Source organism: Vulpes vulpes, chromosome 15, assembly GCF_048418805.1.
Source record: "Vulpes vulpes isolate BD-2025 chromosome 15, VulVul3, whole genome shotgun sequence".
Classification (NCBI taxonomy): domain Eukaryota; kingdom Metazoa; phylum Chordata; class Mammalia; order Carnivora; family Canidae; genus Vulpes; species Vulpes vulpes.
In genome coordinates, this window is record NC_132794.1 from 78,744,042 (window position 1) to 78,758,547 (window position 14,506).

The window sequence follows — 14,506 nt, forward strand, 5'->3', positions numbered from 1 at the left end:
GTGTAGAACATTATCACTAGTTAATTATGAATGACCGATTAATCAACCTAATCTAATATTCCACATTATGTTGATGTTATTAAAGTGCACCATGAAAATGACAGATAGTCTTCATTTGCTTTCTTTGGCCAAATGTGCACTCTGCCGTCATGATGTCAAAAAAAAAGTTTGCCAGTTTTAATATGAGAGAGTTAAATAATTAAAAAGAAGGTTTACCTGCACTCTGGCTTCTGTGAGGTTTATTTTCATGGCTAGCTCTTCTCTGGTGAAGACATCGGGGTAGTGTGTTTGAGCAAAAACTGCCTCAAGAGCTTCCAGCTAGTGAAAGGAAGAAAAATATTTACTGGTGAGAAGCTGTGGCAAGGTGAGAGGAAGCATATGCATATTTCACATTTGCTAGGAGTGGGTGAGGAAGTAGTTTCACAGATCAAATAGAGGAGGAAGAGGGAGAAGAGAGCTCTTCAAAAAGATGCCACAGAATTCAGATTTTAACCATGGATATCTTAGAGGCTAAGACTTAATAACGAGGTATCATGCTCACCCAAGAAATAAAATGAGAAGCACAGATATGTAGATGCTTTTACATGTAAATATATTCTTAGGTATCAAAGATTCTGAGGGTGGCCTGAGGAATCAGAGCAATCCACACAGCTTTCCCCATAGAACAGAGGGGGAACAGAAACAACTTGCAGACGCCCTCACTATGTCAGTCCCACAGAAACTACCTAGAGGTGTTCAGGCCACCTTCCTGACAGCTCCAGTTTGCACAGATCTAAGGGAGAGAGCCCAGGTCCAGAAAACAGAGTATGAGAGTCTCACTTGTAGCCCTTCCATTTATGGACGGCGATACCTTCCAAAAAACAGTCAGTTTTTTGGGCCCCAGTCTTCCCATCTATCTATCTACCTGCATTTCTCAAGGTTCAAATGACATTTCTGATGTGGAAGTGTTTCCCCAACTACCAACCTAAGGCAAATGCAAGTGATCACTATCGCCGTTTCACTTCCTAGCTGGGATCATAAGGTCCATCTGCCCTCTCCTCAAATGGATTTCTTGACACACAAAGTGTTCAAGAAAACAAAAAGATCCAGTTTCCATAGTTGGCTTTATTTTAAAAGACAAACAAGAGCTGCTCCAACTCTGATATTTTGGGAGGCAGGAAGTAGCTAACTCTCAGAAAGGGAGGGCCATCCTTACCTGCTGTAGAGTAAATGTTGTCCGGTTCCGGCGCTGCTTCCTGCGCAGAAAGCCATCGTCGAAATCTCCTGGAGAGTGATTGCCAAAGGGTGCGGTACCTACTGGGAGCAAACTGAGTCAGCCTGAGCAGAGGGCCTCCCTGTCTTCACAGCAACCCCAGATAAATGTGCTTGTTTGGAGATAACTCCAGGTGGAGTCCTGTCTCTCCAATGGCATCTTTCTCTGCTGATCTCGTGGGGGTCCCTTCTTTTCCACTTTCTCATGCTCTCTCTCACCCAATAACCTTTGATTTTAGGCCCAACTCTTGTTTATTTTTTTTTAAATTTCATTTATTTATTCATGAGAGACAGAGAGAGAGAGAGAGAGAGAGAGAGCTAGAGACACAGGCAGAGGGAGAAGCAGGTTCCATGCAGGGAGCCCAATGTGGGACTCGATCCCGGGTCTCCAGGACCACGACCTGGGCCGAAGGTGGCACTAAGCCGCTGAGCCACCCAGGCTGCCCCATCAACTCTGTTTATTTCATAGGACAGGTGAAGACCTTCCTCCCCCAAGAAGGTCAAATCGGCTTCTTGTGAAATTTTGGACTCTACGCTGGGAAGCATCACTGGCTTGAGGCAGAGCCTTCACCTGCCCTTTGGTTTCCAGCTGTACTTGCATCCAATGTGCTTTGATCTCATCCCCTACCTCAGATTCTTTCATGGAAGCCTCCACACTTCCCATGTGCTCACCTGTTAGTTTACTTTCCCTTGTTTCTTATAAACAACAAGGCTGCTGGGGGTGGGAGAGGAGAGAAAACATTAAGAGCTTTCACTGCACATTTCTCCCAGAACTTTAGGACACAACGAGGTAAGAAGTTTATAAATGAATATTAATTACTGTTGGTCACAGCTCATCAGCACCATAGTGGATCTGTTATATAGATGTCAATTAATAAGAGGTCTGCACTAATAGCTAGCATCCTGAATTCCAAGCAGACTTAAGCAGAGCCACTCTCAAAGAACACCCCACCCTCTGGCCAGGCTCATAAAGGGTCCATTGCTCTCCCTTCCCTAAAAAGAAAGGTGTTCTTTCCACTGTCCTCCTCAGCAGTCCCCAAAACTCGTATAAAAGCCAGAACAGAGTTTTGCCCCAAATGTGCATCCAGATTTTTTTTCCAAATATGCACCATTTACTCAACAGTCTACAATGGCTTCTTAGAAAAACAAACGAGTGAGTGCCCAATTGCCAGTGAATGCTGTACCTGCTGTGGGCTCTGGTCTCGGAAGCACTGCATGTTTGGCATCAGAAGCCAGTAAGCCACACAGGCAATCTCCCTCAGAAAGACCAAAGTCCCAAAGAGGCAAGATCCTCTGGACTTTTTAAAATTCAGTCTACTAACGGGGGTCCCTCCTACTTATTATTCTGCTCTCCAGTGCTACATCCTTTGCCACGATACCAGTCTCTCCTGAAGCCTTCCCTTCCGTCATCTTGTCCAAATTGCACTTTTCCTCAAAACCCTAGTTACAAAGATTTCTCTCCAGCTCATTGGAAACTTCAAACAGACAGCCTCAAAGCAGTCTTATTTACATTATTTTGCAGGAAATCAAATCATCTCCCTTTGATTGGTGAGGATGGAATGCAGACTCTGAGATGCTCCAAACATGATCTGCCTCAGCCTTCTAACTTATACTTGCTGGCCTGCAATTGCTCCACAATGTATGCATGTAATTTCTGCAAGTTAAACATTGTGTGTCAAATTGAACCCTAAAAAAGACTGAGTGGACCATCAAATTAATAAGAAAAGAGGAAAACGTGAGGAGGCTTTTTACTTAAAAGGAAGTAGAAATGTTGATAATATGAAAATGTTACACCCTGCTAGTAATTAAACAAAACAGAACCATAAACTACTATTTTCACCATTTTGACCAAAAAAAAAAAAGTGTATAATGATACCAGTACAGTTAAGAGTGTAATAAAATGTGCATGTTCATTAATCATTTGTAGGAGCATTAATTGGTGTAGCCTTATTAGGGGGTTACGGGGTAATTTGACAATATTCATCAAAAATTTCAGTACAGATACACATATTTAATCCAGGAATACATTAAAGTATGCCAAACGAGAAAAAGAATAACATTCCTGGCAACATGACCATAGGAAAAAGAAAAACAACAACAACAAACAACTGGAAACAGCCAAAGTCCCCATCAGTACAACATATAATGGAATATTACACAGCTGTTTAAAAGAAATCCATAGATCTGTATATATTGACATGAAATAATCCTCAAAATATATGTTGCAAAGTTAAAAAAAAAATCCCAAGGGATGCAGCAGTATGATCTCAGCGTAAATGAGGCATAACATATAGGAAAAAAAAAGTGTTTTTCTTGAGGGAATCACAAGACACCAACAAAAGAGGTGGTGAAGAAGGAGGATTTCACTTTTCAATGTGTAGGTTTCTATTTGAATTTCCTAAGCAGGTATACGCAGTACTTTTTAGTTCAATATTAGTAAAATTATCTGAGAAATGAGATGATGAGCCATGCTTTGCTTTCTTCTTTATGCCTCTCTAGATTAATAAAAATGAAAAATTAAACAACTCATAGGCTGAAAGAGATGTCATATTCCAAAAGTCTGTTTTCAGCCTTCCCATATGCAGCAGATCACCTATTCCCCCGCAATACTACACTAACATAAAACACCCTTTCTGCAAAACTGGCTCAGAAACACATCTGCAAAGGAATAAAAAGGTGCATAAGACACATCTCCTTTTCTTCTAGTCATAGCACACAAAATCAGCATGAATGTGGGATGTGCCTAGGGTGTGGGAAGGAAAGGTGAGTGGCCAACAGCTTAGTACCCCAGGACCATGACAGGCCAGGCCGGGACTCACCCTAAGTGACTTCTGCAACCCATTCTGCAAACAGAGCTTTCCTCTAAGTTACCCAAGCAGCCCACCACCTGTTAAATACCCAAATCTTGACCTTCCACTCTTTAACCTCAAGAGTGGGCCATGTCATACCAATCAGTCCAAACCCCAGGTTCAGAAAGCAGAGAAGGCATGTCCTCCACACATGCAAAAGATCTCCCTCCAGGCCTGGTGTACAGTGTCAGGGGCTGTGCCTTTCAACTTCCTCATAAAACAGGGCAGCACAAATCCTTGGAGATTAAAGGAGGTGTAATGCAGGCAAGTGTCTGGTCTTCCCTTTTTAGGAATGTTGATGGGGCTAGCAGGGTTTAAGCACTGATCCTTAGCTCCTTTAGAAAATTCTACTGAATTCTTAAAAGCCTCCATGGTTAAGTCAAAAACAAACTGCCTGAAATCCCTGTGCTTGCCAGCCAGCTAAGGCTTAGCTACTGCTCCAGGTAACTGGAGACAAGGTGGACGAGCTTGCTCTGACGTCTCCGACCGAGGTGCCTCACCACCTTTGCCCTCCCCCTATGCCTCTCCCCCATGCCTCCCTCCATTTCCTGGCCTCCAAAACTCTCCCATCCCACAAATAAATCAAAGGAGTAGGTAGGTTGTCAAAGCCAAGTCCTGGTATTGCTCCCAGTTATTAAAGTTCTTGGTTATTAAAGTTCTTGGCAAGATTAAGACTCCTGCTCTGAGGAAGATGCTGTTAAAAGTTCAGAATGTGTGGCTTTGCATTTGTTTGATGTCCACCCAGGGGGTCCCCCAGGCCCTGCGTGTGGGCACCAGAAAGCCAAGCTGTCCCCTTCTAACAAACTTACTCCCACCTAACAATCTAGTGCACAATCCAAACCACATGAGGGATCCTGAGGCAAAATTTCTTCTAAGGCCCTCAGAGTCTCAAACTCTGGCCATGGCTGCCCCAGGGAGTAGGGAGTGGTTGGCGTCTGGGGTCAAGAAACCCAGTGAGACACAGGGAAGAAACCATGCCAGGGCACCTGGGGTGGTGGTAGGTAGGGTCACCTAGTTCCAGACAGCCATCGTGGCCAGCAACAGACCTTAAAGCTTCCCTGAGCAGTACTGCCCTGTGCTCCAAATGAGAGCAGCCTAGCCAAGGGTCCTTCATGGTCACGGTTGGGATCAGGGTGATGAGGGCCAACTCCCCAGTCCACCTTGGCTTTTCGGGATGTTTGCAAAACACCGTGAAAGATTGATGCGGCCCCCAGGGCGGAGGAGACCCCATTAGAGGCGTGACACCAGCATCTGTGCTGGGAGGACCGGCAGGTCCCTGCTGTGCCAATAGCCCCGGGGCCAACCCGCCCAGGCCGCGAGGGAGGTGGGAGGCAGGTGGGGAGAAGGCGGACGGCTGGAGCGGGATGTAGGGGGGAGGCCGGGGGCTCCCGTACCCACCGCCCGGCGGTTGCAACCCACGCGGAGCGGGAACCCCACCAGGCACCGGCCACGCTGCCGCTCGGGAGCCTTCTGGCCAGCGGGTGCGTTCCGAGCGGCCCCAGGCACCGCGCTTACTCACCGTCTAGCTGCGGCGGACAGTGGAAATAAAACATCGCCGACGGCCGGATCAGCTGGACGGCGGGGCCTGGGGAGGGTGGCCGGGAGGGTGACCGCTGGACAAACACGGCGCGCGACGCTCCGGCCTGGCTGCAAAGCAAACAACGATAAGGCTAAGTCTCCCTCTGCACGCGCTGGACTGGTCCTGGTGCGCCCTGGGCCCTCCTCCTGGAAGCCACCCCCCTCCCTTAGCCCACTGTGGGGACTGGAGGGGACGTGGCAGCGCCATCTCAAGCCCGGCCCCCCGTGGGACAGCCCTTCGGTTCGGGTCCACCTCGCGGGCCCCAACACCAAGCCCAGGCAATCCGGCCACCGGCTCTCTGGGGTCCCCGCCGCAAGCCCTGCCCCCGGCCACCGCAGCCAGGACCAGCGAGCGCTCCGGGCCATCTGCGCGAGCCGCAGCCCGGGCCGGGCAAGCAGCGGAGCCCCAAGGCCGGCCGCGGGGGCCGGTGAGTGGGTCGGAGGCGCGCGTACCTCGGCGGCGGCGGACGAGGTAGGGCTGGAGCGCGACCGCCTCTGGTCCGCTCCCAGGCTCGGCGGGAAGCGGGCGGGGCTCTGCGCTGCTGGCGCCCGCAGGCCCAGAAAGTGACTCGGGAAGTGGCCAGATGTCTTGCTGTCTGTCTACAGCGCGCGCCGCCGCTCAGCACTCGCCTTTATAATCTCACGCATAATTGGCCTTAATCTGATTATTTCCAGCGCTGTCTACAGCGAGTAACTTGGATAGGTCTATTGGGCCTTACAAATGGCCCACGTGGTGTTAAAAAAAAAAAAATCCATCATTTCTCAGCAAACATCGGAAATGTTTTTCTTCTTTTAAAAGAGGATAGAAACAATCACCACTACCACCATCACCCCCAAAAGGCATTTTCTGAACACTCCACCCACACCCACCCCCAGTCTCCTCTGACTCAAACCTTTCTCCGTGAAAGCTTGGATTTGGGCTCGCCCTTGTCAGAGGCCTGGCGACTCCCGGGCTGCGAATTGACAAAGCGCTGCTAATTGTAGCTGCGGGATGGGTTTTTGGGGGGACTCTTTGCACACGGCTTTCCTTTCCAAGCGACTGTACAAAAGGAAAGTTTGATTTTGTTCTCAGCAAGGGGTCCCTGAATTTATGTTCGCTTCTTGATGCAAATGATATGCGGTGGGACCCTTCGCAATTACTTTTAAAATGCATCCGAGGCAGACACTCAGCGGAGAGAGACCGCCCTTCCCTCTGCCTGGGTGAAAATTAAACTCTAAAGTACCGGGCTGAAATTTTCAAGTCAGGGGCGCGGGATTGGATCAAATCACATAAACTGCAAAAAAAGCAAGTCTAATGGTGCATAATTGGTTCTGTAATAGCATTACACCAGGATAATAGCCCGTTACGGCCCCCTGCACTATTAAGTGCTTCCCTGGCGGAAAGCCTTTATGATATTAAAGGGGGAATATAATGATATTTTGGTTATTAAATGCATGTAATTAATTTATGCACCACTGAAAATAAAGTTGGTATTATGACCCACTCAAGATGCATCAGAAGATGCAAGTCAGACAACTGTTGATAAGTTCTGGTGTCTGTGTTCCGTCTAGACTGCTGATTTTATTTTGGGACGATGGCTTCTTGGACAGACTGCATAAATTGAATATTTTATAAACATTCTAATGCTGCTTTCGGGAGCCCTGGCGAGGCGGTGGGTCGGTCGGGTCCCTCCCTGCACGGCCTAGGATCCAGCCTTGATCTTAAAGACACAGCGTGTTGGAAACAAAAGGCCTGGTAGGCCCACGCGTGGATCCCCGCCGCGGGGCAGGCTCGTGGGCCGGAAGGGAGAGTGGCGGGCACCTGGGCCGCTCTTAGACCCCTCCGGAAACTCAGCGCCGCTCCAGCCGAGGCAACTTAGGGCCCCGGGCACTTCAGCGGCCCCTTCTGGGTTCGGCCGCCGGGCGGAGGAGGCCACGCCGCGCGGAAGCAGGCGCCGGGGCCGGCTCGGGTCGGAGCGCAGGGAGCCCACCGGCCGCGGGCACCACACCTGCAGGGAGCGCCGCTTCCGCGTCTGCGGGCGCGGGCACCTGAGAGCCGGCCCTGTGTCGATCCGGGCCGAGGCTGGCGCGCTGTGTCCCTCGTGCGCCGCTCCGAGGACCCCTGCCCTGCGGAGCCGCTCCCGAGGGCCCGAGGGCCCGAGGCCACGCCTGCACGCCCGGCGCTGTCAGAAGCCCCCTCGGGCTCCAGCCCCCCGTCTGCGCACCGTGTGCGCCCCAAGAGCCGGGTGCCTGTCGAGCGGACCGGGGAGGTAGGTGTCGGGAGGGCTCGGCCGAGGGGCTGCAGCCGCTCCCGGGCCTGCTGCGGGGACCCGCCGCGTCGGGCGCCCGAGCCGCACTGGCCCCCAAAGCCAGCGAAGTCCACGCGCCCGTCCCCGCTCTCCCTCCCTCGCATCCGCCCAAGCAGATTCCCGCCAGGCCGGGAGGTGCCCCGGGGCCTGGCCGGGCTGCTCCTGGGTCTGCGGCCGGAGGGCAGCCCCAGCCGCGCGGCCGGTCAGGACCCTGGACAGCGCCGCCCCCCCCCCCCCCCCCCCCCCCGGGGCTGTGCTGCGCGGCTGTGGGGCCCGCCCTGTCGGATGCCCGGCTGTGGGGCGCTGACCCCAGTCCTCTCCCGACCCCACCAACCCGCTCAAGTCAACTCGGGACGCGCGCTCGGCGCTCCGCGGACCCGCTCGCCGCTCCCGCCCCGCAGCCCCGCAGCCCGCAGCCCGCAGCCCGCAGCCCGCAGCCCCGCAGCCCCGCAGCCCGCAGCCCCGCAGCCCCGCAGCCCCGCAGCCCCGCAGCCCGCAGCCCCGCAGCCCCGCAGGCCCGCAGCCCGCAGCCCCGCAGCCCCGCAGCCCCGCAGCCCCGCAGGCCCGCAGCCCGCAGCCCCGCAGCCCCGCAGCCCCGCAGCCCCGCAGCCCCGCAGGCCCGCAGCCCGCAGCCCCGCAGCCCCGCAGCCCCGCAGCCCGCAGCCCCGCAGCCCCGCAGCCCCGCAGCCCCGCAGCCCCGCAGCCCCGCAGCCCGCAGCCCGTGGCCGGGGCCCGCTCCCGCCCCGTCTCCCGAAGGGACCAGGCGGCGGCCCCGGGGAACACCAACCTCGCGCGGGCTCGCAGCAGCCGGGACCCTCCGCCCGCCTCGCCCGACGTCCTTCTCCCGAAGCCACGCGGCCGGTCCCCTTCTGCGGGCAAAACAGCGAATAAACCAGCGGCCAAGCGAGTAGAGACGAAAGCCTACAGCAAACTTTGATGACGTGAGCCCCCTTTTTTCTCCTGACTGTCCCTGACACTCGGCTCCGAAGGGGACCACCGCGTATCCGCTACGGCTCCCCCCCCCCCCACCAAAAAGGACGTTCGAAACGAAAAGGTTATTTTTCCTTGATTCTTGTGGGGTGAAATGTATTTTTCAATTAACCAAATTCACCGATCTGTCCCGCTTGGACACTCTGATAATTTACAATCTAAAAGTGTACTTTCTTTATCTAAAGACCAAGGTGACTGCTTTTAATTTTCTCTAACCTCTTTACACTTGATGTTCACCAGACTCATAATGTTAATTGGCTTCATATACGGATCATCAGTTTAATGAAGAAATAAATCCTGTGTTGCTTTATGTTTTAACAGTGATTGCTTTAATGAGGAATGTGACGTCTTCCAAAATCAAAGCTGCGGGAGACATGAGAGGGGGCTTCTATCAGGCCAGAAAAGCTTATTTAAAGTTAAAACCACCGGTCATATTTCAACAGATTCTTACACCGCTGGCCCTCCCCACCCCCATCTGCGTTGCTTTCCAGCCTCTGGAAGAAGACGAGTCTGTGGTTGGTCCTCCACGCTCCTTCTTCTCCGTATTTAATTCACAGCAGCCGCAGAGTCTCCCTTCCCTCTCTGAGTCATTTGCTGGCTACTGAACAGGCATGCTACTTTACCTTCTGTCCAGCAGCACACAGAGAAGCCAGAATAGGGTGGATTTGTCAACTTTCAAGGTTGTTCACTTTTTAAAAAATAGAACAAAGTGGGAAGAGAGAGAGAGTCACACACCCCCTAAGATATGTGTGCAGATGTGGCTTCTCCTCTTCCCAGCGCATTTCTACCACTGAAAATTCAAGCCTCCACTCCGAAAGGCAGACGGCTCCTGTTTAGGCCGAGTGGGCTGCCACTGACCCACTGGCCCCTGAAAATGTCTGCAGGGGATGTGCTAGGCTCCCGCCTGGGTGATGGAAGCTTTACGTCTCTACATCAATTAATAGCAAAGTAAATCTGCTTTCTTTAATGGGTGTTTGATTTTTCTAATTTTAAGCTTGTTCTGCGAAGGGAAAAATTGTCTTTTCAAAAACACTGAGAGCAGCAATAAAATGCTGTAAACTAGAGCTTCTCTACCTGAAAGCCCTAAGTTGTCTTTCAGTTGAATTATGAGTTTTTTAAATTGACTCCTGAAAAGAATCCCAAATCCCTAGCAAATGCAGAGATTTGAGACTCCAGGTTGATGTGTCAACCATCACACGTGGTATTCATTTCTTACTGTCTGCTCTGTTTTGGGGAAACTAGAGAAACATTTCAAAATACCACTGTCAACATGTTTTGAGCCCAGATACATAAACATTTATTGTTGGATTTGACAACCCAATTATGCTCAGATTTTCCCGCAACCTTCCTTTTAAAACTTTGTTTAGCAGAAACAATTTCGGTAAGCATGGTTTAAAACCATAACAATATCTCCATTTTCAGGGAAGAAAAAAAAACTACACTGAATTCTCAATTATGTGTTTTTGGAAGGAGCTGGGTGATTTGTACTGTTGTTCTGTTATCACATTTTTTAAAGCCTCCCTGATGTAACCCCCAGCGGGCACACAGCGCTCCCAAAGCGGAAGGTGAAGCATCCACTTGCTCAGTATGGACACCACATACTCTCTACTTGTGAGCTAATCTATTGCCATTTTGTAGTTTTGGAAATTGCCAAGAAAACTTGAGTTCTCTAAACATGATATGATGTGTGGGGGAAAAATAAAACCCAGCAGCTAATTGAAACTCCAGATGAACAGAGAGCTACAAACAGGAAAACATATATATACAACGAGGGATAGATATGCATTTTATTATCTTGGAAGTTTCCTATCATTCATTAGTTTTACTATCATGTAAAAGTAATAGCAGCCACTAAAATGCAAGCCAACTTCCAATAACTTCATCTGAGATGGCCGTAGGACCAAGTGTATTCCCATGTGGCACCCAGGGAGTCTTGCAGCTCAGTTCAAAGCTGCCTAATCCTCCCAGAGTAACAAAGCATTGCATCTGGCCACCTGCAGAGTCTATGCATACTAGCTTCATAAAATAGGGCGCACCTGAGAAAGCCACCGGTTCTCTCCGGAACTCAGTGACTTCCTCTGAGAAGGAGGATGAAAGTGCCTATAACAAGTGCTGCTGAGGAGATTAAAAACACTGCTAGAAGATGTTCAGGACAGTAAAACTCTCCTGAATGATACTACAGCGGTGGGTATGTGCCATTATACTTTTGTCAAAAACCCATAGAATGGACAACACCAACAGTGCAACCTAATACAAACTGTGGGCTCTGGGCAATTATGTTGTGTCAACGTGCAACTCTGGCGAGGAGTGTTGATAACGGTGAGGCTGTGCACATGTAGAGGCAAGGAGTAGATGGGAATTCTCTGTACTTTCTGCTCAATTTTGCTGCATATTGAAAACTGCTCAAAAAATAAAGTCTATTTTTTAAACCAAAGGGGAAAAATGCTGAAAGCCATGCCCAGCACATAGCGATCACTCGGTAAATACCAGCTATGATGGTTCTACCCTCATTACTATCTATTACTGGCCTGCCACTAACAGCCCACTAGGGGACACATGCCTGGGGAGATCTTACCTGGTGCAGCTTTGAGTACTCATAGATGGCACAAACCTTTTCTGGTTGTCTCCAAGACGAGCCCACCTTGGGCCAAAGCAGCACCACCCTGGGGAAAGCATCTCTGTGGCTCCTCATCCTACCTATCTGCCAGTCTGCCATACTTGTTTCCTTATATTTTTTCCTCCTTCATGCTTCATTGTCAGATTTGTTGAGCTGCACTCAGTACACAGCTATGTGACTAGAAAACCTTTAAACTGGATCAAAGGTATTTTATTTGGCTAACAAATTTTTTTTAGGAATTCAAATGGATTCCCCTTAGACTGAGCATGTCAATCCTGCTTAGCCACAAGCACCACTATTCCACATTACTTTCCTCCGGGTCACTTTTTGCATTTGTGTGACTAGCCTGGTTCCTGCAGGCATCTGACTTTCCTTCCTGACATAGATTCTATCATAATTTTCAGATTAATAACGACTTCTTGTCAAGTGTTAGGATGGGAGGGGAGACAAAGTGCATAACCTCTGGAGTTCCTGGGTTTAATTCAGTCCAATTCAATAAACATATATCTAGTATTTACTCTGTGCTAGGTACAGAGGACACAAACCTAAGCTTTTGGCCTTGAGGGCAACCCCTAGAGTTTCTGGCTAGGAAAGGAGATGAGATGGCAGGGAGAAAGGAAACTGGCACTACCTGGTACCATACAAAAATCCACTGGATTCACTGGGCCTTCTCTCCACTGTCCTAGAGAGCACTCTGGAGGGGCAGCTCTCAGAATACAGCCTACCTTCAACTGGGGGAGGGATCCCCACATTCATGTATCCTCATGAAGCTTTAGATGGAGAATTATCCTTCCCCAGAGCCCACAGTCTCCCCCTCTGTCCACAGGGTTCCAGGGGTCTTGACAGGGCTCAGCATCAGCCTTCAGCCCCCTTCTTCCTAGTTCCAGATACAGTGAGAACATTGGAGGAGTAGCTCACACATCAGTCTGGGATATGTCCTATAGGTGCACCAACAGTTTCAATTTCTAAGATCCCAACATGCATGACTACTCTGATGGATCCACTGGAGTCATTGGCTTGGAGCAAAATCATTTAATAAACAGTTAGTTGGTAAGCTTAGCTGACTATTATTAAAAATGTAATAATGAATTGTGAATAAGAAAATGAAACCAATCCAAGAAAATCTCGAATAAGATACAGCCAAAAATAGAAGAAAGATCGTAGTCTCCAAGCCTGCATTATCTCACCAATAAACCTAGGAAAAATAACTTTCAAGGTCAGCTCTTTGGTGCAAAACAATTCTCCAGAAGAATGAAATAACAGAGCTGTAGAATGTGGAGACTGGGAGCAGAGAGAGAACAACGTGCAGTTAGCAACCAGGAGAAGCATGACTGGAGGCCAAACCTCCCAGCCTAAGCCCAGCGTTGTTTGCTACACTCTTTTTAATAAGACATGCTTCTCTTGAAACAAAAAATACAGTCAATTGCCCATGCTAAGTGCTCAATAAATGTGCAGAATTTAATTGAAATGACTATTGAAGAAATGAAATAAGTTTGCTACATGAATGATTAGTAAACATAATGAATGCCTTCCAATTTCTAATAGACTTGAATTATGTAAACACCTCCAGTGGGAGGGGAGAGTTTTTGATCAGGTGGACTGGTAGTCAAATTTGGCTTCTCCCTAAACCCCTCCTTTCCTTGTCTACAAACTGGGATTGACAATGCCTGCCCTGTGGTTATCTGTCCCAGCCATCAGTAGCTCCACCCCCTGTTCCCTCCCCCCTACCCCCCCCACACACACAAAGTCCACACTTGACAAGTGTGACTTCTCTGTGATAGCTTTGCAAACCTGGATTTGTTGTCAGACCCACCCTCTTCCCTTCGACCAGCCCACTCCCGTCCACGATTAGAACCCACCCCTCCCGGGCCCTGTCCCCAACCTGCCGCCCCATTTTTCTACGTGAACTGTCTGGTTCTCTCTTTGTGAGTTGGTTTGCCATCACCTTGCCTAGCATGACCAGGCCACCTATGTACACACATGTACATTTCTCTGCACACGCCAGTAAGGCACTCACTGCCTCCTCTTTCTCTTGCTGGCCTCAGCTTCATCCAGCAGCAGACTCTCAGAGTATATTTAAATCCCAACATAAATATTTATTGAGCGAAATTGACTGATGTCTGAGCAAGGCCAGTGCTGGCAGTGCCCTCTCAGCTTTGGTGCCATGTAGCCTACAGCACCCCACAGGCCAGCCAGGTCAGGGGCAAAGCTCAGCACCACATACTGAGCCACACTAGAAGCCTCACTGTTCACCTGTCTATTCATTACTTTTTTAAAAATTTAAATTCAATTAGCCAACATATAGTACATCATTAGTTTCAGATGTAGAGTTCAATAATTCATCAGTTGCACATAATACCCAGTGCTCATCACATCATGTGCCCTCCTTAATGCCCCTCACCTAGTTGTCCCATCCCCCACCCACCTTCATTCATTTCTTTGTTCATCCCACAGATAACTATGGAGTACCAGTTTTGGGCCAAGTAACCTTCAGGGAATGTACCTGTAAACAAAATTCCAGAGACTCAGGAGATTAGTGTGTCAGGAAAGCCTCTCCTAACCATTGTAGCAGAGTTTGCCAAAGCCAGGTCTCCAGGCTTTGCACCCCTGGAGAGGACTACCCTCACAGCCCCCCAGCAGCTTGGCCCAGGAAGTCCCGGCCAGAAGGAATGAGCTTGGGGAGCTGCAGGAGGGCAGCTGAAGCAAGGGATGGACAAGACCTCACCTTTGCTGGGAAGGTGGAAGTCCCCAGCACAGCCCCCCAGATGTCCATCCTGTCCATCCCAAACATTCTGTTCTCCTTCACATTCCTTCAACAGATGCTCGCTGAAAATCTTGTTTCTGCCAGCCTTATGCTAGAGGCAAAAGAAAAGAGATGTCTTTTCTTTCACTGTTCTTTTTTTTTTAAGATTTTATTTATTCACGACAGACAC

General features: G+C 49.7%; 1 protein-coding gene across 3 annotated transcripts in view; it reads right to left on the bottom strand.

Moving 5' to 3' along the window:
* The window catches only part of DRGX (dorsal root ganglia homeobox), a 35,633-nt gene extending 26,779 nt beyond the window's left edge, over window positions 1-8,854 (bottom strand). The window contains exons 1-4 of one of the 3 annotated variants that reach the window (XM_072739287.1): window positions 8,754-8,854; window positions 5,620-5,747; window positions 1,196-1,293; window positions 217-318 (exon numbers count right to left, since the gene is read on the bottom strand). In XM_072739287.1, the coding sequence (XP_072595388.1) occupies window positions 217-318; window positions 1,196-1,293; window positions 5,620-5,653 (234 nt within the window). In that variant the 5' untranslated portion in view covers window positions 5,654-5,747; window positions 8,754-8,854. Of the gene's footprint in view, window positions 1-216; window positions 319-1,195; window positions 1,294-5,619; window positions 5,748-6,131; window positions 6,280-8,753 lie in introns of those variants that run through there. The other 2 variants (XM_025995530.2, XM_072739288.1) reach the window with 2 other exon arrangements.
* Window positions 8,855-14,506: the final 5,652 nt, after the last annotated feature.